We start from the raw sequence: 25094 nt of genomic DNA on the forward strand, positions 1-25094 counted from the left end.
TGCCAAAGACACCTTCTTTACCCACCCTGGCGTTAAAATCGCCAAGCACGATTTTGACATCGTGGCGGGGGCAGCGCTCATAGGTGCGTTCTAGGCGCTCATAGAAAGCATCTTTGGTCACATCGTCCTTCTCTTCCGTTGGGGCGTGGGCGCAAATCAGCGATATGTTGAAGAACCTCGCTTTGATGCGGATTGTGGCAAGACGTTCATCCACCGGGGTGAATGCCAGGACTCGGCGACGTAGTCTCTCTCCCACCACAAATCCAACACCGAATTTGCGCTCCTTTATATGGCCGCTGTAGTAGATGTCACAAGGACCCACCTTCTTCCGTCATTGTCCCGTCCATCGCACTTCTTGGACGGCGGTGATGTCAGCCTTTAGTTGTATGAGGACATCAACCAGCTGGGCAGAGGCACCTTCCCAATTAAGAGTCCGGACATTCCAGGTGCATGCCCTCAAATCATGATCCTTAGTACGTTTGCAGGGGTCGTCATCAAAAGGGGGGTTTCTCATCCGAGGCTCGGTGTTTGTTTTCATTGGGGAGATTTTTTTTATGTGGTGGGTCCCAAGCCCTACGCACAACCGCACAAGCGGGGTTCGCCTTCTCACTTTAGCTCGCCTCCAAACGGATGTCTGTTAGCTACCCAGGGGATACTTGGTCTAAAACCGGAAGTCGTGAGCTGCTTGAGTCATATGCAAAAGAATCGTTCCTGGCCACTCCCAAGTGAATGGCAATCAGAAACTTTCCTCACTTGCGTGAACTTCTACATATGACCCCATCCCCCAGCAAACTAACCATTAGAAAAAAACTTAACAAAATTTGTATTTTTTAAAAAAGCTACACTAACTATGTTTGTGTGCTATTTTATTTTTTTGTATCTTATAAGTGTTATCAATAAGTATCATAAATTTGTACACAATATTTAAATTAAATTTAATAAGACTCATCTATCAATGTCCAACACAAATCAGCTAGCAACGAGTCAAGTTCTTAACCACTGCACTGATAAGAAATAACAACAAGTAACATTTGAAAGAAACGTTAAACGCTTGCCTAAGAGTCAAAATTTAAGCATAGATTGCAGTAGTTACATAATTTGACTTTGACTTCGCGGAAAAAAAAGAAAAAAATAAAATAGCACACAAACATAGTTAGTGTAGCTTTTTTAAAAAATACAAATTTTGTTAAGTTTTTTTTCTAATGGTTAGTTTGCTCAGAACGTTGTCTTTGCTTAAGTTTCTTACTATTACAAGATGTCACTTAATGTATAGGTATCAAAGGGTAAATTAAAATATTGACGAAACGTGAGGGAAAAAACATTAAAAAATGGATTAAATTTCAGTTTTTTCGACATATTGACTATAAGGACACAAAAAACATTGATTTTCGGGTTTACAGTCATCTAAGAACTTAAAGACGGACTTATTCTGAGAAGCTTTGCCAAAGAAAGTTTACCAAAAAAGTCAACATTAAAAAAGTTAGAGACCGAAGAAAAATGTGCCTTTCTCTTACAATGGGCCACTTTGATGAAAAACTTCAACACAAATTTTTGTATGAAACCATGATTATAACTCAAAAAAGTAATGATGCAGTTCGATTCGTAGGACCTGAAATAGGGGGAAACCGTCGAATTTTGTCTTGTCTTTTTTTTTTGACTATCACAGTGAAATTATTAGAAAACTTAATGTATATCGAGGTCGACAAAAATTCCTCTTGGCTATATCCTCCGCGCGGGTGTCGACTGGGCAATGAGTTGCGCTGCCTGCACTGCTGGGGTCTCAAGCTGTCTATGACAAGCTAAAGCACGGCAGTGCAGGCAGGCGCCGTTTAGCTATGGCTGATGTACTCCACATCCAATATCATATGTTGGAATGCTTTATATGTATCCAGCCATTGCCAATGAGGTACCTAGCGGTAGGTATAAAACGCTAGGGGTAGAGACCCCCGAATACAAACACTGAATATGGAGGTCAAAAAGGAAGAACAGCGGGCTGGGATATCAGCCAAAACGTCGGTGGGAGACGAAGCTGCTACCACCGGCGGGCACAGCGACTTTTCAAGCTGTGTCGCGAGCGGCCACACCTCCACTGCAACGGGAGCAGGTTGTGGTGGTTGTAATGCTACTGCCAGACCAGCTCTGCAGCGCGCGGGTTCCGCTATCCATGAAGATTCAGACCCAGAAAGCGCTGTGAGCATAAATACTGACAAAGAAGAAGAGCTTCTTCGCTCTCCTCAGGATTCGACAGAGGGTTCCAACTCTGGTAAGTCCAACCTGACTCGAAGGTAAGTCCAACCTGAGTGAAGAGGAGATGAAACGGTTGGCTTGGGCCAGAGAGGAGGTGAAAAGCGGCCGAGCGCACTTTGCCTCACGTAGTTGGTGCAGTGGCTTGAACTCAGCATTTGCTAACCGTATCGAGGAGCATATCGCTGAGGAGAGGCAACGGTCGACAGAGAGCGAACCGAAAGCGCCAACAAAGAAAAGGAAGACAAAGGATGAAGCTGAGAAGCCAAAAGTCAAGCGAGCGTACGACAAGCCGACAACGTCCAGAGCAACGGCGGCAGCTAATGAGGTGGCAAAGCTACACTTGATCGTGACTCTCATTGACCGCAGTAACCCGCTGGGACAGATGTCGCAGGAGCGGTGGAAAGTAGTCGAAATGAAGCTACTAAAAGCGCTCTTCTCGAGGATGGACGCCGACCCAAGCGCACCAATGCCAACGGGTGGCGTCAAAATCCTTAAATAAAAGACGACCCGTCGCTGACATGGGTGAAGGAAGCAGTAAGACGCGAAACTCGAGGTTGTGGATCGGAGCAGCATTTCGTCGGTTCCCAAAGCGAAGGTGGTGATACCTCGCGTGGTAGACCCGGAACATGCACTTCGACTGCTACAACGACAAAACCCGGACGTGCTGACCAGTGATTGGAGAGTACTGAGCGTAGCTAAAACTGCAAACGCAGATGGAGGCCTGAGCTACATACTCCAAATCAATAAGGCGGCTGACGACATCTTATATGTCAGATTCGGGAAGATGGCGTGGGGAGTTGGAAGCGTATTCCTTCGCCTCAAAAAGCGCCACCCTGCGGATGGCAATGCAAACACACTGGAGACGGGTGAAGTCGAAAAAGATCTCGGAATTGAAGAGATAATGGCGACTTCATTAGTCTTGCAGGAGGTGGAGGGGTCACCTAATCAGAACTCTAAGTTTAATGAACCAGGAGCTGACGGTACTTCAGATGAACCTCCACAAAAGTAAGATCGTAGCTGCCGAACTCCTTCTCAATCTAGAGAAGGGCGGCTACGACGTGGCTTTAGTCCAGGAACCATGAATAGCATCGGGTAACGTGGTCGCTGGACTAATGTCACCTAACTACACAACTTATACCCCGAGCGTCACTAACAAGGTAAGAACGGCGGTACTGGTAAGCAAAAAGCTGTATTCCCATGTTAACTTAAATCTTTCCACAGATGACCTGACGGTGGTGGCGGTAAAGGATTGCAGGGATGAGCTCATACTCCTTGCATCCTGTTACCTGCCACATGACGGCGAGGCACCGACTGCAGAATTCCAGAGGATGGTAGTTGGAGCTGACGCTAACGCGCACCACACGATTTGGGGAAGCCGCGATATTAATGCAAGAAGTGAGTCCCTATTAAACTTTATATTAATAAGTAGTCTAGTGATAGCAAACCGGGGGGAGGAACCTACGTATATAGGACCAATCTCGAAAAACGTCCTAGGCATTACATTTTACACCAGTAGTGGTACAACGGTAGAGAACTGGAGGGTGCTAAGTACACCGTCATTCTCTGACCATAGATATATACATTTCTCTATTAGCAAGGGGGTTAAAGCTAGACTTGAGGCTAGAAGAAACCCCAGAATTACAAACTGGGTACGATACCGACAAATACTGTTTGGTAAAAGATTTAGACCGTGCGTGTTCAACTCTCCACAAGATTTAGAGGAGGGTGTGAATCTCTTCTGTAGCACTCCTACTAAGGCTTATCATTCCGCTAGTCCTATGCTGCGGCCCAAACGCAAAACAAGACCCCCTTGGTGGAACAAGGAGCTCGAATCGTGTAGACGCAGTGTAAGGAAAATCTTCAACTTGGCCAAGCTAGCAGAGAGCGAGGAATGTTGGAATAAATATAAGGATCTGTTAAGAGACTACAAAAAGTTAATGCGCAGGAGCAAACGACAGTCCTGGAAAAACTTTTGTAGCAAAACTTTTGTAGCAGCTTTGAAAGAATATATAAGGTGGCAAAACTTAGAAAACTGTTATCTAAACCCCCCTTCGCCAGGCCTGATTCGCAGAAACAACGGAGAGTGGACGGAGAATTGCAGGGACTTCTTAGAGGTTATAGTTAGCGTACACTTTCTGGGATGCAAGAACCCGGAGAAAATTCTAGATGCAAATATAAGGGACACAGCGCCTCCTGGCAGCTTGTCCAAATCGCAACATGCGTACACAAAGGGCAGATCCGTGGAGACTGCTCTCCATTCATTGGTATACAACATTGAAAAAGCTCTAGAATACAGAGAATATGCTCTGGGAGCATTCCTGGACATTTCGGGAGCATTCAATAATGTGTCTACGGAATCCATACTGAGAAGTATTGAGTCAATGGGTGTTGAGCCTGTCATACAAAGGTGGGTGAAAAACCTCTTGATTTCTAGAAAGATAAAAGCAGAATGGAATGATGCCAGTGTGACCAAGGAAGCCTGTAGAGGTACGCCGCAAGGCGGAGTGCTATCTCCACTCTTATGGACATTAGTGGTAAACAACTTACTAAAACAGTTTGAAAACAAAGCTCCCAAGATAACAGCGTATGCGGATGACATCGCCATCTTAATAACAGGAAAGTGTCTGCACACTGTCAGCAGTATAATGACCAGCACTCTCAGCACTGTCAAAAACTGGGCAACGCTAGCGGGACTGGGACTCAATGCGGAAAAGACACACCTTCTGGTGTTTACTAGAAGGTACAAAATACCTGCATGGAGGCCCCCTTCGCTAAATGGGACCGAGCTCCCGCTCAAGGACCGTACCAAATACCTAGGGGTAGTCTTGGAAGTACAATGTGGAGGAGAGAGTGAGGAAAGCCAGTAATGCTCTGTATGCATGCAGGAAGATGCTTGGCACTACCTGGGGGCTTTCTCCCACTCTCATGCACTGGTGCTACACAGCAATAGTGAAACAATTATGCTCTACGGGGTTCTGGTGTGGTGGACGGGTACTAGAAAATCTAAAATCCATTTTACAACTGGTAAAGAGGTTTTATGGTAAACATGGAAAAGGGTGGTTGGCGCAAGGGCACCGTAACTACACGCAACACCTTAAATACTATACGGATGGCTCTAAAATGGATGAGGGAGTAGGTGCAGGAATATACTGTCCGGAATTAGGCATAAGACAACCGTTCAAACTGCCGAACCACTGCAATATATTTCAAGCAGAGGTCTTTGCTATGGGAAGGCAGCAGAGCTATCCTCCAGCGCACAAGGCCAATACTCTAAAATTAACATCTACGTATACAGCCAAGCGGCAATCAAGGCAGTAACCTCGTGTCGAATATCGGCCAAAAGTATCCTGAGCAGTAGGGCAGCAGTGATGAGGGTCGTCAGAAATATGATATGCGTTAGCGAGACAGCGTTTTAGGTACTTAGGGGCCCACAGTACGATAAGTTAGAAGAGATATCGTCAGTGAAGCCTCATAAACTACATATTAAAATTCACGACAGGCGCAGGCATCCTGAACGATGACTACTACTCAGGGAACACGTAAAGGCACTCCATTCTGGTATCGCAAAGGACCATAACTGGTCTATGCGTGGCCTGCAGGCCTACCAGACCAACCTAACCTAATGTATATCGAAACAAATGTAATTAGAATAAAAGGAATCATAAGGACTAGCCAAAACAACTTGTTAAGTATAGATATTATTACAGATGAAGAGATAACTAATTTTAATGTAACATTCGAAAAATTTAAAGAAATAAAAATTATAATTGTTGCTAAAATGAAAATATTGTAATATTAGTAAAGTTGTCTCAATTTGGAAACGAAATTTATCAAACAATTCATGTACAACCAATACCTAATGCAAGAAAATTGGAAATCTGTATTAAAGAGAACGAAATATTGTCCATTGATGAAATAACGTATAAGAAAACGAAATTTAAAGAAGATTTACAAAAATATGAAGATAATTGTATTAAAAATATTTTTAAAGGAGAAATGCACTGTAACTATGTAAAAAACAATAAAACAAATGCTATTGAATTAGATTCAAACCATATATATATAATAAACGCTATAAATGAAACAGTTAATCACAATTGTGATTCTAATAACTTTACCATAGATAGTAATTATTTGGATCGATTTGAAAATTGCGATATTAAAGTAATGGGAAAATTGTATAAACATAATAAGCCTATGTCAATTCAAATTTTACCAAATCCCGTCAAGCTTATTAATGTAATAATAATGAAAAACATAACAATGGAAGAAATCCATTTTGATCAAATTGATAATAAACAAGTAAGGAAGGGCTAAGTTCGGGTGTAACCGAACATTTTATACTCTCGCAATTTATTTATTTGACTTTATTTATATTATGTAATACACAATTTGACTCACATACATATTCGTCATATATATTGTATAAAGTCCATTGAAAGTTGGAAACCATAATATTAGACTAGAAGCACCGAGATCCTCATGTTCGATATATGGGGCCTTGACAACCTATGGTCCGATTTCGGCGATTTTTAGAATGGGGCTGCCACACTATAAACATAGTATTTGTGCAAAGTTCTGCACCGATATCTTCACTAGTGCTTACTTTATATATTGTAATGTAAACGATTCAGATCCACTTCAAAGTTCTGGTATATAGGAAGTAGGCGTGGTTGTGAACCGATTTGGCCAATTTTCATAACATATCATTGAGATGTAAGGAAACTATTACAAACCAAGTTTCATTGAAATCGGTCGAGTAGTTCTTGAGATATGGTTTTTGACCCATAAGTGGGCGACGCCACGCCCATTTTCCTTTTTGTAAAAAAATCTGAGTGCAGCTTCCATCTGCCATTTCTTATGTGAAATTTAGTGTTTCTGAGGTTTCTCGTTAGTGAGTTAACCCACTTTTAGTAATTTTCAACCTAACCTTTGTATGGGGGGTGGGCGTGGTTATTATCCGATTTCTTTCATTTTGGGACTGTACTAAGAAGTGGCTAATGACTGTTTAGGTTTATATAGCTCTATTGGTTTCGGATATATGCACAAAAAACCAATTTGAGGGCGGGACCACGCCCACCTCCCAAAAAAAATTACATCCAAATGTGTCCCTCCCTAATGGGATCCTATGTTCCAAATTTCATTTTCATAACTTTATTTATGGCTTAGTTATGACACTGTATAAGTTTTCGGTTTCTGCCATTTTGTGGGCGAGGCAGTAGACCGATTCAGGGTGCCAAGGAACATGTGTTCCAAGTTTCATTAAGATATCTTAATTTTTACTCAAGTTATCGCTTGCACGGACAGACGGACAGACGGACGGAAAGACATCCGGATTTCAAATCCACTCGTCATCCTGATCATTTATGTATATATAACCCCATATCTAACTCTTATACTTCTTGGTGACACAAACAACCGTTATGTGAACAAAACTATTATACTCTGTGCAACAGGTTGCGAGAGTATAAAAACAAATATCAGAATTAAAATATGAGGCTAATAAATCAAGAGCCATAAATTACAGTTTAATTGCTTTAATACTGTCAGTATCAACTATTATAATAATTTGTAAATTTAAAAACAGGAAAAATAAGCTGGAAGTAAAAATTAAACAAGTTCCAACGCAACCTGTTGACATTGCGTATTTAAATGAAAGAATTAATTATTACTCCTCTTTGAATCGGGACGATTAATTTAACAAAGGGGGGAGTTAAGAATTGTATGTATAAACATTCCTACCGAAACTGCTGACGGTATATGCACCTGCATAAACAGACAAGCAGTTCGCGGAATAGCTATGACAGAGATGCAAGCATTCAACATAGAATTAAGATATGTTATGTTATATTTAAGATTATCAATAAAGATTAGTATCATTTTGGTATTCAAACAAGCAGCATTGCATATATCATTTAATTTAACGCTTATTTGCGCCCACGCTCCGAAGGAAGAGACCCGATGTGACCAATGATATGAGCGCTGGCCCCGCCACAACGTCAAAATCGTGCTTGGCGATTTCAACGCTAGGACGGGTAAAAACAGGTGTCTTTGGCACAACAGTAGGAAAATTTAGCCGCCATGATGAAACATCGCCAAATGGGTTGAGGTTGATCGACCTCACCCGATATATGGTAGTCTGTCTAGATTCCAGCATAAGAATATATATCAAGATACTTGGCTGTCTACAAATCGAATCACGCGAAACCAGATCGATCATGTTATGATAGATGCACGACATGTCTCCAGTGTTTTTGATGTGCGAACGCTCCGTGGTTCAAACATCGACTCGGACAACTATCTTGTAGCAGCTAAGATATGCACACGCCTCTGAGCGCGCATGTCAACAAACACAAGGAGGTTCGACTTCGAGAAGCTGCAATCACATTAACAGCACTCCTACTCTCTGAGAACACTCATCAGTAACTCGGTATAAGGAAACAGTGACACGGCATTTCAAGCTACTTACGCACAGATGCAACCGAAACAATTGGCTTTCGGAAAAGTCTCGCAGTGGATAGAAAACAGACTGCAATGTTGCGATCGACTACCACACGAGCGTGATTGGATAGATACCGGAGCTGAAGAGGTAAGCGAGACGCAACTAAACGGCAGGGGCTGATGGATTACCGGCCGAGTTATTCAAATACAGCGACGAAGAAATGATAAAGGCTTCCTGCATTATATGGTCGGAAGAAAGCATACCCGGGATAAGTCCCCTCAAAAAACTGTTCGGACGTTATCAGTGTGGCTGTAGACTTGGAAAATCTACAATTGATTGATTGATCTTCACACTTGTGCCAAATTTTGGAAAAGACCCGTGAAAGGAGTGTCAACACTCACCATTTCTTTGTTGATTTTAAAACTGCTTTTGAAAGCACGAAAAAGAGTTACCTGTATGCCGTGATGTCTAAATTTAAACTGACATTGAGCAACACCTAAACGGAGCGTCAGTATCGGGAAGGACCTCTCCGTTCGATACCAAACGAGACAGGGTGACTCACTACGTGTGACTTCTTTAACCTGACGATGGAGGAAATAATTCGAGCTGCAGAGCTAAATAGAGAAGGTACAATCTTCTATAAGAGTGTACAGCTGCTGTCTTTTGCCGCTGATATTGATACCATTGGAAACAACACCCGCGCTGTTAGTCCTGCTTTCTCCAGACTGGATAAGGAAGCAAAGCGTATGGGTCTGGTAGTGAACGAGGGCAAGATTAAATTACAAACAAGCGCCTTCGCGTCTTGGCTCCCACGTAAATGTTGACAGTCACAACTTTGAAGTTGTAGATAATTTCGTCTATCTTGGAACCAGTATAAACAGCAATAACAATGTCAGCCTGGAAATCCAACGCAGACTCACTCTTGTCAACAGATGCTACTTTGGACTGAGTAGGCAATTGAAACGTAAAGTCCTCTCTCCACGAACAAAAACCAAACCCTTCAAGTCCCTCATCATTCCTGTCCTGCTTTATGGTGCAGAAGCGTGGACGATTTAAACATTCGATTAGAAAGTTTACGGTCCCTTAAACATTGGAAGTTGCCGGAAGGCTTATAAAGTCAATCAAAAATAAACTAAACAATAAGATATTATTACTACTTAATTTTCATGAAGATATATCTGAATTTCTTTAGAATATCTAAGAGATTCACCAAAATATTCGGTAAAAAAACTATCCACAAGCACCGAGAACTAGTTCCGTTTTTGGGGCTTTGAAAAGTTATACCTCGATTTCGACGGTATTTGTACAAAGTTTTGTTCCGATATCTTTAAAGGTACCAAATTTATATATTTCATATATATATATTATTTCCATTAACAATCGATGTAAAAAATAATATATAAATTAAGTGGAAATATCAGAAACGCAATGTTGCAACGTGAAGAATACTACTGTGAATATCATAAACCTGTAACACTATATCTATATACATATATATTCTTACTTGATCATACCGCTCAATGTTTTCATTCTCTGTAGAATGGAGTGAATAATCTTTTACCACACTATTCAATGACCAATACAAATATTTATTGTCATAATTTTTCCATTTCTTTAACTTTATTTCTGAGAGCAGAAGGTTTGGAGTATGCATTCTTTGAACGTTCACTATCGACAATATTACGGTATGAACTATAGAAACAACTTAAAATAAAATGCCTTATATATAAAAATTTGCTTATTAAATATTCAACTTATATCAATAAGTTTGTAGTTAACTAAAAGTATTAGATTAGGGCTAGCAATAGGCGTGTCAACCGCTCATGATGTTTTTCTATGTCACTTGAAACATTTATTTATCCGCTAATTAAATTAAATACATACGTAATTCGGATAAAAAAGATTCGTATTAAGATTTCATTTAATAATAAACTTAAATTATAAATCATTGATAATTGAACTCTACTCTATTAACCTAAAATGTATTATTCAATAAATAAATATGTCTCAAATATTTATGGGGAAAGGGATACAAAGAGGCACAAACCAACTTGCAATTTTTATCATTATCAAAAAACTTTATTAATAACACTGTACAAAACTCGGCTAGATATTAGAACAAACTAATTTTCTCTGGGAGATTTAGTCATAAGTAAATTCGTTAGCCTCTAATATCGAAATATTCGCCTTAGAAGTTCGAAAAGGGGTTTTTAGAAAAAACAATTAATTACAGAATATAGTTACTACAAAATCCATATATTGATATAACCAAAAATTTTTCAGGAAAAACTATGTGTCAGCATTTTTCGAAAAATGTTATACATCATAGTAATTAGAAGAAAATGTAGATATATATTAATATTTTGGATTTTCTAGTAACTATGTATATCCTGCAATTAATTATAATTTTTTTAATTAGCCTTTTTAGGAGGCGAAAATCGTAGAATACTCGTATTTTACTTATGACTCAAATTCCCGGAACAAATAGTTTGGTTTAATATCCAGATAAAAAGGAGATTTTGCCATATAGTGTAATATATATGTTTCGAAATATTTTATTCATTTAATATAAATATGTTTAATTCGACTACACACGTTACAAACCTGGCCTTACTTTTTAATTTTGGACTTGATAGTTACATAAAGTGGGTGGTATTTTTCAAAGTTTGCTTAAGTTGCATTTGTGGATATTTGAATAAGTAATAAACGCACAATTTGGGCGTTAACCGAGCATACTGCAAATTAAAAGACTCATAGGTGTGTTGCGACAAAAAAGTTACATAATATCTAGACTTGATTTGTAAAGTTATTTCCTATTTACTTATTTTAAATTATAATTCTTATACCAAATGAAAGAAATTAGTATAATCTTTGCTTATAGATAGCATAACATTTACATAAAATCTCATATACTTATTGATTTTCACGCTTAGTTGGTTAAAAATATATGTCATCAAAAATTATTTTCCTTTCATTTTCCCCGGTTAATTCCACCAAATAATATTGGAAAATCTCATCGTAATTTTGTTGTTTTTTTTTGCAACACTGCATAATTTTTTATGCTCTCGCAATAAAAGTAGCTAAGAGAGTATTATAGTGTTGTTTACATAACGGTTGTTTGTAAGTCATAAAACTAAATTGCGACCGTGAGAAAGTTCCTTTCGAAGATGGGCAAAATGCCGACAAAATGACGAAAACCGAAAACACATAAAGTGTCATAACTAAGCTATAAATAAAGTTAAAATTTGGTACAAAGGATTGTAAGGGGGTGTAGTTAGTTTGAACAGAATTGCTTCTAACGTTTCGACAAATCCTGTCCACTGACTTCAAAATTTGAGTTTTGAGATAAACCCGTTTAAAGTTTTATATTCCAACTCACGTGACCTAATAGGCTATTTTAATATTGTACTATTTAAAAAGACCAAAAAATCATTCAGACCAAATTTCAAGCGAATCATTCATTTCAGAGATAAAGAGATGTACAATTCTCATCTCATTGGAAGTGAGAGCGCAATATCAAACGTCAAAACCTCCTCGACTTTGACAGTTGACTGGATGGAGGAGTTTTTGACGTTTCGCAATTGGAAGAAGAGGGACGACCAGATTGAAATCCCTCAAAATTAATATTCGAATGGAGATATTTCTTACTTTTTCTCTCAATTTGTTACGGCCATGTACAGCTATTTATAAGAAAAATAAAAAAGGAAACAAAAAAGCAACTTGTGAACGTGTAAGTATATTTTAATTTTTACAAGATATTTTAATGACTTTTTAATAGTTTTTAACTTTTTTTACAGACAATCTGCCGAAATCGAAAGGAAAAGCGGAACGGATCTCGAACGTTGAGTAATGCATAAAACGTTAAATAGTGCAAAAAGTGTTTTAAATATAAATAAATTATAACAAGTAAGGAAGGGCTAAGTTCCGGTGTATTTATTTATTTAACTTTATTTATATTATATAATACACAATTTGACCCACATATTCGTCATATATATTGTATAAAGTCCATTGAAAGTTGGAAACCATAATATTAGATTAGAAGTACCGAGGTCCTCGTGTGCGATATATGGGGCCTTCAAAACCAATGGTCCGATTTCGGCCATTTTTATAATGGGGCTGCCACACTATAAACATAGTATTTGTGCAAAGTTCTGCACCGATATCTTCACTAGTGCTTACTTTATATATTGTAATGTAAACGATTCAGATCCACTTCAAAGTTCTGGTATATAGGAAGTAGGCGTGGTTGTGAACCGATTTGGCCAATTTTCACAACATATCATTGAGATGTAAGGAAACTATTACAAACCAAGTTTCATTGAAATCGGTCGAGTAGTTCTTGAGATATGGTTTTTGACCCATAAGTGGGCGACCCCCACGCCCTTTTTCCATTTTGTAAAACAATCTGAGTGCAGCTTCTACCGGCCATTTCTTATGTGAAATTTAGTGTTTCTGACGTTTTTCGTTAGTGAGTTAACCCACTTTTAGTAATTTTCAACCTAACCTTTGTATGGGAGGTGGGCGTGGTTATTATCCGATTTCTTTCATTTTTGGACTGTATTAAGAAGTGGCTAATGACTGCAGAAAGTTTGGTTTATATAGCTCTATTGGTTTCCGAGATATGTACAAAAAACCTATTTGGGGGCGGGGCCACGTCCACCTCCCCAAAAAATTACATCCAAATATGCCCCTTCATAGTGCGATCCTTCATACCAAATTTTATTTCCAGCTTTATTTATGGCTTAGTTATGGCACTTTATGCGTTTTCGGTTTTCGCCATTTTGTGGGCGGGGCAGTGGTCCGATTTTGCTCGAAAGCAGCCTTCCTATGGTGCCAAGAAATAAGTGTGCCAAGTTTCATCAAGATATCTTAATTTTTACTCAAGTTACAGCTTGCACAGACGGACGGACGGACAGACAGACATTCGCATTTGAACTCCACTCTTCACCCTGATCACTTTGGTATATATAACCCTATATCTAACTCGTTTAGTTTTGGGTGTTACAAACAACCGTTATGTGAACAAAACTTTAATACTCTCTTTAGCAACATTTGTTGCGAGAGTATAAAAAAGTGGATCAAGAAAAATATATGTGGCCCAAAAAAGTATTTAAGAAATGTATTGTAATGTTAAAAAGTGAATTAATTTTTGTTTCGATAATTATCGATATTTCGAAATTTTAATTTTTAATAATTTTATACTAATTATTTAGAAGTGATGTTAATAGTGGGATTTAAATTGTTGTTGCCTGTATATTTTAAATTCAAAAATGTTGTAGATAGTTTTGCAATAATCATACATAGAAATATTGTATTTCGATAATTTTCGGTATATCGAAATTTTAATTTTAATTTTCTTTGAAATAATAATAATAAATATAGTATGTTTTCCGTTGATAGTTATAAAACAATTAAGTCATATTAAATATCGATATATTTTACGATGGAACGCGTTTATTAAAATAAACTTTATTTGTTATGTACTTTTTTCACTATTATTATTATATATATTTGATATTATTATATATTTTATATCTATGTTTGTTATGTTTTTTCTTTTAATAGGCGTCAATGTTGGCTCGAGCGTTTAGGCGTTTTTGAAGATTATAATGATGAGCTTGTATTAGGAGTAGTTTTTTGAATAGTAAACGTCAAGATCACGGTCAGCGGTATGATAGTTTTTTTAAAACCATAGCTTTGGGTGTATTTTTCTTGTCGCCAGTTGCTTACCGAGACCTAAAGCACCAGCTTAGTTTTCCTTCGGAACTTTGCATAATTTTGTTTCAGATTGGCCTCGTTTCCCAGGTTGCACCCAAAGCAGCATAAAATCGTTAGAAATTACGTGTAGGAAATTTTCTTTTGAACAAAAGTTCGAATCCGTTTCTTATGATGAACTGTCACTGAAATGTCATTTGCAGTATGATAGGAAATTTGATAGGGTGATAGGTCTTGAGGATTATGGCGATGAAAATCGTACATCTAGATTAGCCACAACTGCATTGACCATAAACTTGTGGCTAATCTAGATGTACGATTTTACGGTGGCGAACTTTACGTCGCGTAAGTTGGTCCGATGTAATCCATTTTTGGAAAATGGACTGTAAATCGAGTTATCGGTGCGCGAGTTAGCGACGCTGAAGATAACCTAATGCCGGTATTCTGCTTGTCACGTTTGTCTAATGTCTCTATTTGTCACAATTGCGAACTGGCGACCTTGTTAGTCAGGAAGTATCATTTTGGTATTCTGGCTGATACAGTCTCAAAAAAGTTCAAGCAAGCTATCAACTGTTTATTTTAGTTGATTAGAGATGAGTGCATGTTCACAATGATAATTTATGAATTGATTGCACGCAATTAGTTTTTTTTAACCAAATTTCAGCAGAAAAATTTCTTGTAAATAATTGGATAATATTATTATTGAAAATAATACTGAAATAGTTTATAATAAATGCATTTTATCTGAATCAATTGTTAAGTAAATATGAAAAATGTTAACAACCTAACAATCGACTAACACATGTTCTCATCCTTACATTTGAGCATAATGGCAATCGAAGGTAAATAATTGTAAAAAATACAAATTCATTATTTTATGATAATTATATATTTTGGATTTTGGATATATATATATACATACATATTTGTGTTTTGGAAATCGAAAGAATTTCCTAAACGTATTTTCTTCATATAAAAAGTGATCTTCCTTGTTGCGCAAAATAGCCAGATTGCGCCTACGAGTGTAGCTAAGCATAGGTACTTTGTTATCCATTATTGCAAAATTACAAATATTAATACATTATCTCTCTACTTCTCGTTTTCTTTTCATTATAATATGCCAATTGCATCAACCATTATTGTGCTCTTGTTTTTCTGTGACCTGGTTTAAAGCACATCACAAATTAGAGACTGATATTGCTCAAATAGAGATGAGACAAACTCGCCAGAATACCAAAAAGTCACTATAGAGATTACACCACAGATTCGTCTCTATTAGAAACTTGAGACTGCTCGCAGAATACCGGCATAAGTAAATTTCACACTTAATTCCATAACGAAAAACTGATAAGCACAACGAAACTATATTTGTTCTAGCAAGATAACGGATATCGAATTACAACAAAGAAATTGCATGCAGATAACAGCAGCCGCATTCCATTAGTATAAATAGCACTAAGATTGTACAATGTAGTCAGTAAGAAATTATAAATAAAAAAGGCAACACGAAGATAAGTGTACTGCCCAAATAAATATAATCTCTTTTACTCACGACAAACAACAGTTTGTTAACTGGAGGCTCAAACCGGTCTTTAAGCCATCTCTATCCATTGAGGAAAAGGATAGAAAAAATTCCACGGGAAGTCGGACTTCCAGCACTAGATCTTTGAAAAAGGTGCTTAAAATTTAACAAAGATAAAATTAATATTCCTGCAAAATCCGGAAAAGAATAACGGATAAGTCTTGATACATAGATAAAACAGTCAAGCAACGTTATACCAACGGACATCACAACACGCTGGAATCTCATAAAAAGAGACAAAAGCCGTTCAATTTGCGTCGTCCCTTATTGCTGCTCTGACCACAACGCTCACTGAAACTCAACAAAGATTGAATTCGTTCGAAACCTACACATCACCTAACGGCACAGTCACAAAATAATACCAGGACTGTACACCAAACATCACAGATGAATCACAAATTAGCTTAGATATCTTCAAAACCTTACCAGTCTTCACAGGCGATATGAACCATTATAGGTCATGGAGAAAACGTGCCTGGACGCACATGGAGAACATCAAAAATTACGCTACTACACCCATGTACTACACGGTACTCTCGATTGTACATTCCAAAATTCAAGCAGAGGCAGCCGATATTTTAATCAACCACAACACCAAGTTCAACTTCTACTCAATCATAAATCGTCTCGATTATACTTATGCGGACCAGAGACCTCTGTATGTTTTGCTCGAAGGAATGAAAAGAATAAAGCAAGGAAAAAGTACTCAGGCAGAATTCCATTCCGAAGTCAGCAAGTCACTAAATCATGCACTCACTAAAGTTGAGATGGATGGTCATGGATCAGGAAATCCATCAGCTATGATAGAATATTAATTCTCGGCCTGAACAGCAAATATACTAGCGGCACCCTCTACAGCCACAATCCAAAGGACTTAGAAACCGCATACGCCATCGCAAGTACGATATACCATGACAACGAGAAATTGCAATTCGACGTTCCGCAATACAATCAGCAGAGACAATACAATACATCACAGTACCACAACTCAAGCTGAAGACATTACGAGGAACCACAATGGTACAGACCTAACGTACAGGTGCAATACAATCAGACTGCACCCAGGCAACAGCACCAATCAATGGACGTAGATTCATCACAACAATACACGAGATCCGCAAATCCCAATAGGAATCATTCCAAACCACAACAAAACAGCTATAACCGACTCGCTAAGGACTAACTCGAAATAATCAATTTCGCGGAAACCCTCAAAAAAGAGATCCTTCATCTCATAATTCCAACGTACAGCAGAAATTTCAACGTTTAAACCAGACACGCGACGAAGAACTACAATCGCTTACTCCAGAATACGAGAACGATGATTACGAAGCAGGCAGCGCTTTTTTAGGCGCATGAACGATTTGCCGCGTCTGCAACGCCACTGCAGGGATACAGCCAAACTTATAAACATCCTGATTGACACTGAAACAAAAAATTGTATAAGTCTATTCAAATTAAACCTGTAAAGGTAAAAACTCTTCATGGTTACTCAATAACCAAATAAAAAAAATAGTTACATTGTTAGAACATAATCTCAAATTTTTGGAAACAGATGCATTAGAAGAATTTGATATGCTTCTGGGTGAACAGGGTCTTAGAAAAATTAAAGCAGAGATCAACCTTTTCGAGTACACGTTCAGTTATAAATATAGGGCCAAGAAAGAAAGTGAATCTGTGCAAAAAATAAATTATACGTTTAATAGTGAAATATATAGAGCAGAAATCGAACAAATAATGCAAAGAAATGAAGACAAAAATGAAGTGCTACCATATACTACCACGGTAGAAGCTACCATTAGAACGAAATCCGAAGATCCTATTTGGACCAAGCAATATCCGTACCCTATGTCGGATAGCGATTTCATTAACAAAGAAATTAACAAACTTTTAGAAAATGAAATAATTCAACACAGAAAAAGTCCGTATAACTCTCCCATTTGGACAGTCGCAAAAAAAAGTATCGATGAACAAGGGAAACCTAAGCGCAGAATGGTCGTAGACTTTCAGAAACTAAACACACAAACTGTTACAGACATATATCCCATACCTGATGTGGCTATGACGATACAGAATTTAGGAAACGCAAAAGTATTTTCAACTCTAGACTTAGAGTCCGGCTTCCATCAGATCCTTATTAATAACTCAGACAGGGAAAAAACGGCTTTTAGTGTAAACGGAGCTAAGTACGAATTTCTTCGTATGCCGTTCGGCCTGAAAAATGCCCCATCTATTTTTCAAAGATGCGTGGATGATATCCTTAGACCATATATCGGGAAGTTCGCGTACGTTTATATAGACGATGTTCTCATTTATTCTTCCTCTCCTGAAGAACATATAGAACACATCCGCATAATCATAAATGCGCTTCACCAGGCAAATACGAAAATTTCTAACGAGAAATCTCACTTTTTGAAAGACTCTGTGGAATTCTTAGGGCATATAATTAAATACAACAAGATTACAGTGACCGAACAAAAATACAGACTATTAAACATTTCCCTATTTCTACAACACTGAAGGAACTCAGATCCTACCTAGGTCTCGCAAGTTATTATAGAAAATTTTAAAAGAATTTTGCAGCCATCGTCAAACCACTTACTACGTTCCTCAGAGGAGAGAACGGTGGCGTATCAAAGAATCAAAGTGCAAAAATAAAAATCACTTTAGACGAACCTGCACTGGAAGCACTGAACATAATAGAAGAAGAACTGCAAGCCCAGCTTGAACTCTTCCAACCAAATTTTAGCAAACCTTTCGAATTAACCACAGATGCTAGCAATTACGCTATAGGAGCCGTATTATCTCAAAACCAAAAACCCATATCATTTATTTCACGAACGCTTAGTGAAACAGAACAGAATTACTCCACAAATGAGAAAGAGCTACTCGCAATTGTGTGGTCACTACAGAAACTACGTAACTACTTGTATGGTATAGCAGATTCAACAAAATACACCGACAATCAACCTCTAACATTCTCCATATCAGATAAAAACCCCAATACAAAATTAAAAAGATGGAAAAATTTCATTGAAGAATATGGTGCAAAAATCGTTTACAAACCCGGACATCAGAACTCTGCAAATAGACGAGCAAATGCTATTTTACGTCGAAAATGACATTATCGACACATTCCCAACTGTATCGATTGTACTAGCGCAAAAATTGGTGGACGATAATCCCGAAACCGAACAACAAAAACAAATCATAAATGACACCCATAAACGTGCACACAGAAACTACAAAAATAATGCACAGGAAATTTCCCTAAAATATTACTGGCCAAACATAAGTAACGCTTGTAAAAAAGAAGTACAAGACAGTGAAATCTGTCTCACAAAGAAATACGAACGCCGACCAAACAAACAAAGAATTAATATATTAGAATATGCCGACATTCATATATGTTACCTACAAAACGCAAATATAACAATATACAAATATCCTATCCTTGAAACTAAATGTAGCTTATTTAATCCTTTAGCATATAAGCATGGTACAATTAATTTAGACCCTAAGATCGCAAAGAGTAACGATTATCAAAGAATATCTAAATGTAGAAATTATATGGGTAACTTTATTTGTAAATCAGAACCCGCTGACAATTGTACTACAAAACAAGTAAGGAAGGCTAAGTTCGGGTGTAACCGAACATTTTATACTCTCGCAATTTATTTATTTAACTTAATTAATATTATATAACACATAATTTGACCCACATCACTGTGGGCCAGAAGGTAGGCAAAAGCGGCCAAAACTCGACTATCTTTTTTTAAATTTTGGTTTTGTTTATAGTAATCTACACATATCAAAGTAGATTTTAGCCAATTTCTGTTACATTTAATAAAATATTTTTAACTCCGCAATACTTTGAATTTCAATTCGACATTAAAATTTGATTACGTTTTTTGCGCAAAATAATGAATATAGTTTAAAATTGATAAATATTTCATAAAATTTCGAATTAGTTTCTTAGTCTGTATGGCAAAAGAAGTAAGTTGCAAGAAAAAAATATTTAAAAAAATTGTATATAAAGCATAGTACACAAGATTGTTATTCACCGGTGCATATTATTTTTCGACTATGCTCGCTGCCGAATGCAGATTCCCCTGTATATAAAAAGTCCGAGGTTTTAATCGATTCATTTTTTCATATACTTTAAGTTTATCCTGCCCACTTTTGCCCGTTTTCACTTTTCAATTAGAAATATCGCAAAACACTCGCGTGCGCGCACTTAACATTTTTCGACACTCATATATAGGCTCGATACTGGCTTGTGGTAACATATATTTACGTATAGTCAATTTTCGACTGACAAAATATTATATATATAATAAATATTTGGTCTTTCGATGCATTGTGTTCATAATATTTATATGCTACAAACAGATAGATGGCGCCACCGTCGGTTTCCAGTTGAATTTACTTGAAAAACATTTCTTTTCGAATATACTAATCATATATTCTGCTTATGTTGTTTGAAAAAATAAAATCTAAAATACTTATATTCAAATTTAATCATATCCAAATTTAATCATTTAAAAAAAAGGTAAAACTGTAATACTTAAAATGGCGGAGTTTACAAAGAAAGATCGTAGAGCTTTCGAAAACCCAGAATTATTGGCTGAGTGTCTTGAACTTGAACTACATAAAATAGTTGTCCACGGAGCTGAAGTTATTAATACAAGTATATTACCTATTGGAATTCTTGGTGAAGAAGCATCTGAAGCTAGAAATAAGGATTACAAAAATTTTAGAAAATGCCACAGTAGAAAACACGATAGAATATCGAATCTAACTGATGTATTTAATAGAGTAATGGATACTTCAGATGTAATTATATCTAGCATGAGTCTTCAAATGCGACATAATCAAAAGAAGGTATTAACTATTCCAGCAGAAGTTAGAGCGTTGTTTGCTACGCCAGAATCAAACAAGGACGAAGAATTACAATCAGTGTCCACCACTCAAGACAGCGATGATGATGATGATAATGATGGCGAAGACCATATTAATAGAAGTGTGTTCGAAGATTATTCAATATTAGACGAAATTGAATTGACGGATGAAGAATATGAGAATATTCAAAGTGAATTTTAAAATTTCGTTTTTCAAAAATCGTATTTATTTTGTGAGAGGCAAGGGGACTCACCAAAAAGCACCCCATGTAAATAAATGTTCCAATTACATTCTTTTACAAATTATTATTGTTTGATACGCCATATTGGATCCGCCATTTTGAATTTTTAGAAACTAACTTCAGATTAGTAATCAGCGACCCCGAAAACCCCCTTGTAACTATTTTCAGACGAATACGTTAAGTTTTTTCAAAAGTCATCCGCCATATTGGATCCGCCATTTTGAATTTTGAAAAACACGGATTCGTGTTCAGCGACCCCAAAAACCCCCGACTAACGATTTTCGAGCGAATCCAATGAATTTTTAATTTTTCGTCCGCCATATTGGATCCGCCATTTTGAATTTTCAAAAACTAACTTCAGATTCGTAATCAGCGACCCCAAAAAACCCCGAGTTACCATTTGCAAGTGAACTCGATGATTTTTTAAAAAAGTCGTCCGCCATATTGGATCCGCCATTTTGAATTTTTAAAAACTAACTTCAGATTCGTAATCAGCGACCCCGAAAACTCCCGAGTAAGAATTTTCGAACGAATTTGATCAATTTTTTAGTTTTGGCCGCTTTTGCCTACCTTCTGGCCCACTGTGCACATATTCGTCATATATATTATATAAAGTCCATTGGCAGTTGGAAACCCTAATATTAGGTTAGAAGCACCGAGGTCCTCATGTTCGATATATGGGGCCTTGAAAACATATGGTCCGATTTGGGCGATTTTTAGAATAGGGCTGCCACACTATAAACGTAGTATTCGTGCAAAGTTCTGCACCGATATCTTCACTAGTGCTTACTTTATATATTGTAAAGTAAACAATTCAGATCGTTTTCAAAGTTCTGGTATATAAAAAGTAGGCGTGGTTGTGAAGCGATTTGGCCAATTTTCACAACATATTATTGGGAGGTAAGGAAACTATTACAAACCAGGTTTCATTGAAATCGGTAGAGTAGTTCCTGAGATATGGTTTGTGACCCATAAGTGGGCGACGCCACGCCCATTTTCCATTTTGTAAAAAAATCTGAGTGCAGCTTCCTTCTACTATTATTTCTGTGAAATTTAGTATTTCTGTCGTTTTTCTTTAGTGAGTTAACCCACTTTTAGTAATTTTCAACCTAACATTTGTATGGGAGGTGGGTGTGGTTATTATCCGATTTCAACGATTATCATGGTGTGTGGTGGGGTACGTAAGAGAATCGACTGCAGAAAGTTTGGTTTATATAGATTCATTGGTTTGCGAGATATATACAAATAACCGATTTGGGGGCGGGGCCACGCCCACTTCCCCCAAAAAATTACATCCAAATATGCCCCTTCCTAGTGCGATCCTTTATTCCAAATTTTACTGTTATAGCTTAATTTATGGTTTAGTTATGACACTTTATGTGTTTTTGGTTTTCGCCATTTTGTGAGCGTGGCAGTGAACCGATTTTGCAGATATCTCAATTTTTACTCAAGTTATCGCTTGCACGGACGGACGGACAGATATCCGGATCTCATCTCCACTCGTCATCGTGATCATTTATATATATATAACCCCATATCTAACTCTTTTATTTCTTGGTGACACAAAAAACCGTTATGTGAACAAAACTATAATACTCTGTGCAACAGGTTGCGAGAGTATAAATATTAGAAGACAAAACAGCCCTATGCGAAACAACCCATGAAAATAATGCTCCAATTCGCATCCTAGAGAATGGTTACATTTTGACAGATTACCAGCATACTTGGAACAACATGTATATATCAGGCCCTAAATTGATACACTTCAATGAATCCACGAACATCGATAACATGACATATTACAATCATCAACAATTTGTAGCAGCATAGCGAGGACGCTCCGTTTTTAAGAAGGAGGGGAGTTAGCGACGCTGAAGATAGCCTAAGTAAATTTCACACTTAACCTAAACAAACAATAAAAATTCCTGCATTATAAACACAACAGACAGAATTCCATAACGAAAAACTGATAAGCATAACAAAACTATATTTGTACTAGCAAGATAACGGCAGCCGCATTCCATTAGTATAAATAGCACTAAGATTATAAAATGTGGTCAGTAAGAAATTATGAATAACAAAGGCAACACGAAAATAAGTGTACTGCCCAAATAAATATAATCTTTTTTACTCACGACAAACAACAGTTTGTTAACTCTCGCATAAATTAACCGATGCTCATATTTATCCCAATACCTTCCAAAAAATGAAGGTTAAATTCGCGTCTCAAGTGTTGAGTAATACGGTCGCTTCTGGTATGTTATCCCTTTACAGCTCTTGAGCATTAAGCTCAAATAGTGTGAGCTTTATTAATACCGCGGAATTCGTTTCTTGTTTTAATAAGTTATTCGTCATTTTTAAAAGCAGTTTTGTTGAGGCTATTGTACCCACTAAAAAAGTTTTTGAAGCTTCCCAAAAGCAAAAACAGTTTTTAAATGAGGCAGAACGGGGTTTAAAAATAATCCGGGTCGTAGATGAGTTAGGAAACAACACAACAAATAAGAGTAACACCTTTCATGTTCTCTAGCTTATTTAGTAATCGTGGGGTCTACGTTACGTAAACATCGTAACCAAAGGAAACTGTGAGCTGCATTTAAAACCAGAAGCTACAGTAATTTCAGAACATAGCAATGTTCTTAATGTGTGCAATTATTCCCTTTTGAGCGACCTTTCTTGTCAGGACTCCATTGTTATTTGAAATTTTTTTGAAAATCTCCATTGAAATTTTTCAAAATGCACACAAGACTCCTGCTCTTGCCTTATTTAGGAGATAAAAATCCTTTGGATGAATTCATCTTCATGTCACATGTTGTGAAGACTGTGACCCAAAGGTAGTAATTGCTCTTTTTATTAGAATTAGAATTTATTTTATAAGGAAATTTTTAAATAGAGATCTTTCAGTCCCCAATTTTAAGAGTAAAATTTTATGTGTTTCGAATTTGTAGTATTCTTCTTTTTTAAGGGCTACAATTGGCTGTCCCCTGAACGAAACACGCGCAATCAAATCGATCACGTTGTGATAGACGGAGGACTTGTCTCCTGTGTTTTAGACGTACGAAAGCTCCGAGGACCAAATATAGACTCGGACCATTTTCTAGTAGCAGCTAAGATACGCACTTGCCTCTGTGCATTAAAGAATGCCCATCAACAAACACGAGGAAGGTTCGACGTCGAAAAATTGCAATCACAACCGACAGCCGAACGATTTTCTACTCGACTTGCACTCCTGCCCTCCGAGAGCGCTCATCAGCTTCTCGATATAAGGGAGCTGTGGAACGGCATCTCAAACTCATTGCATACCGGTGCAGCCGAAGCAATTAGTCTCCGGCAACGAGAGGTACGATGAGAGTTGTCGTTCCGCAGTGGAGAGAAAAAAGACTGCCTACCTCGCAACGTTGCGAACGACCACAACACGTTCGGGGTGGGATAGATATCGAGAACTGAAGATATCGAGAACGAGACGCATTTGCAGACGTAAAAAGAAAGAGGCCGAAATGCGTGAGTATGAAAAGCTTGAAAAGCTGGTCAACATGGGTAATGCTCGAGAATTTTATGAAAAGATCAGGCGATTTACAGAAGGTTTCAAGACCGGAGCATTATCATGTAGGGACCGAGGAGGTAATCTGGTAACGGATGTGCAGAGCATACTGGGATTATGGAGGGAACAATTCTCCGACCTGCTGAATGGCAGTGAAAAGTACAACACCAGGAGATGGCGAGCCCGATTCCCCAATCGATGACTATGGAATAGATATTCCATTACCCGACCATGAAGACATTCGAAAAGCAATTACACGCCTGAAGAACAGCGGCGGGGGCCGATGTACTACCGGTCGCGCTATTCAAATACAGCGGCGAAGAACTGATAAGATGCATGCATCAGCTTCTATGTAGAATATGGTCGGAAGAAAGCATGCCTTACGAATGGAATCTCAGTGTGCTCTGCATAATCCATAAAAAGG

At 37.6% G+C, this 25094-nt stretch overlaps 1 protein-coding gene across 1 annotated transcript in view; it reads right to left on the reverse strand.

Moving 5' to 3' along the window:
* The window catches only part of LOC128919911 (gustatory and odorant receptor 22-like), a 297874-nt gene extending 286431 nt beyond the window's left edge, over positions 1 to 11443 (reverse strand). Inside the window, exon 1 of the mRNA XM_054225562.1 lies at positions 10194 to 11443. Coding sequence (XP_054081537.1) covers positions 10194 to 10343 — 150 coding nt within the window. The 5' untranslated portion in view covers positions 10344 to 11443. The remainder of the gene's footprint in view (positions 1 to 10193) is intronic.
* Between the last annotated feature and the right edge of the window lie 13651 nt (positions 11444 to 25094).

This window comes from Zeugodacus cucurbitae, chromosome 2 (assembly GCF_028554725.1).
Source record: "Zeugodacus cucurbitae isolate PBARC_wt_2022May chromosome 2, idZeuCucr1.2, whole genome shotgun sequence".
NCBI lineage: Eukaryota > Metazoa > Arthropoda > Insecta > Diptera > Tephritidae > Zeugodacus > Zeugodacus cucurbitae.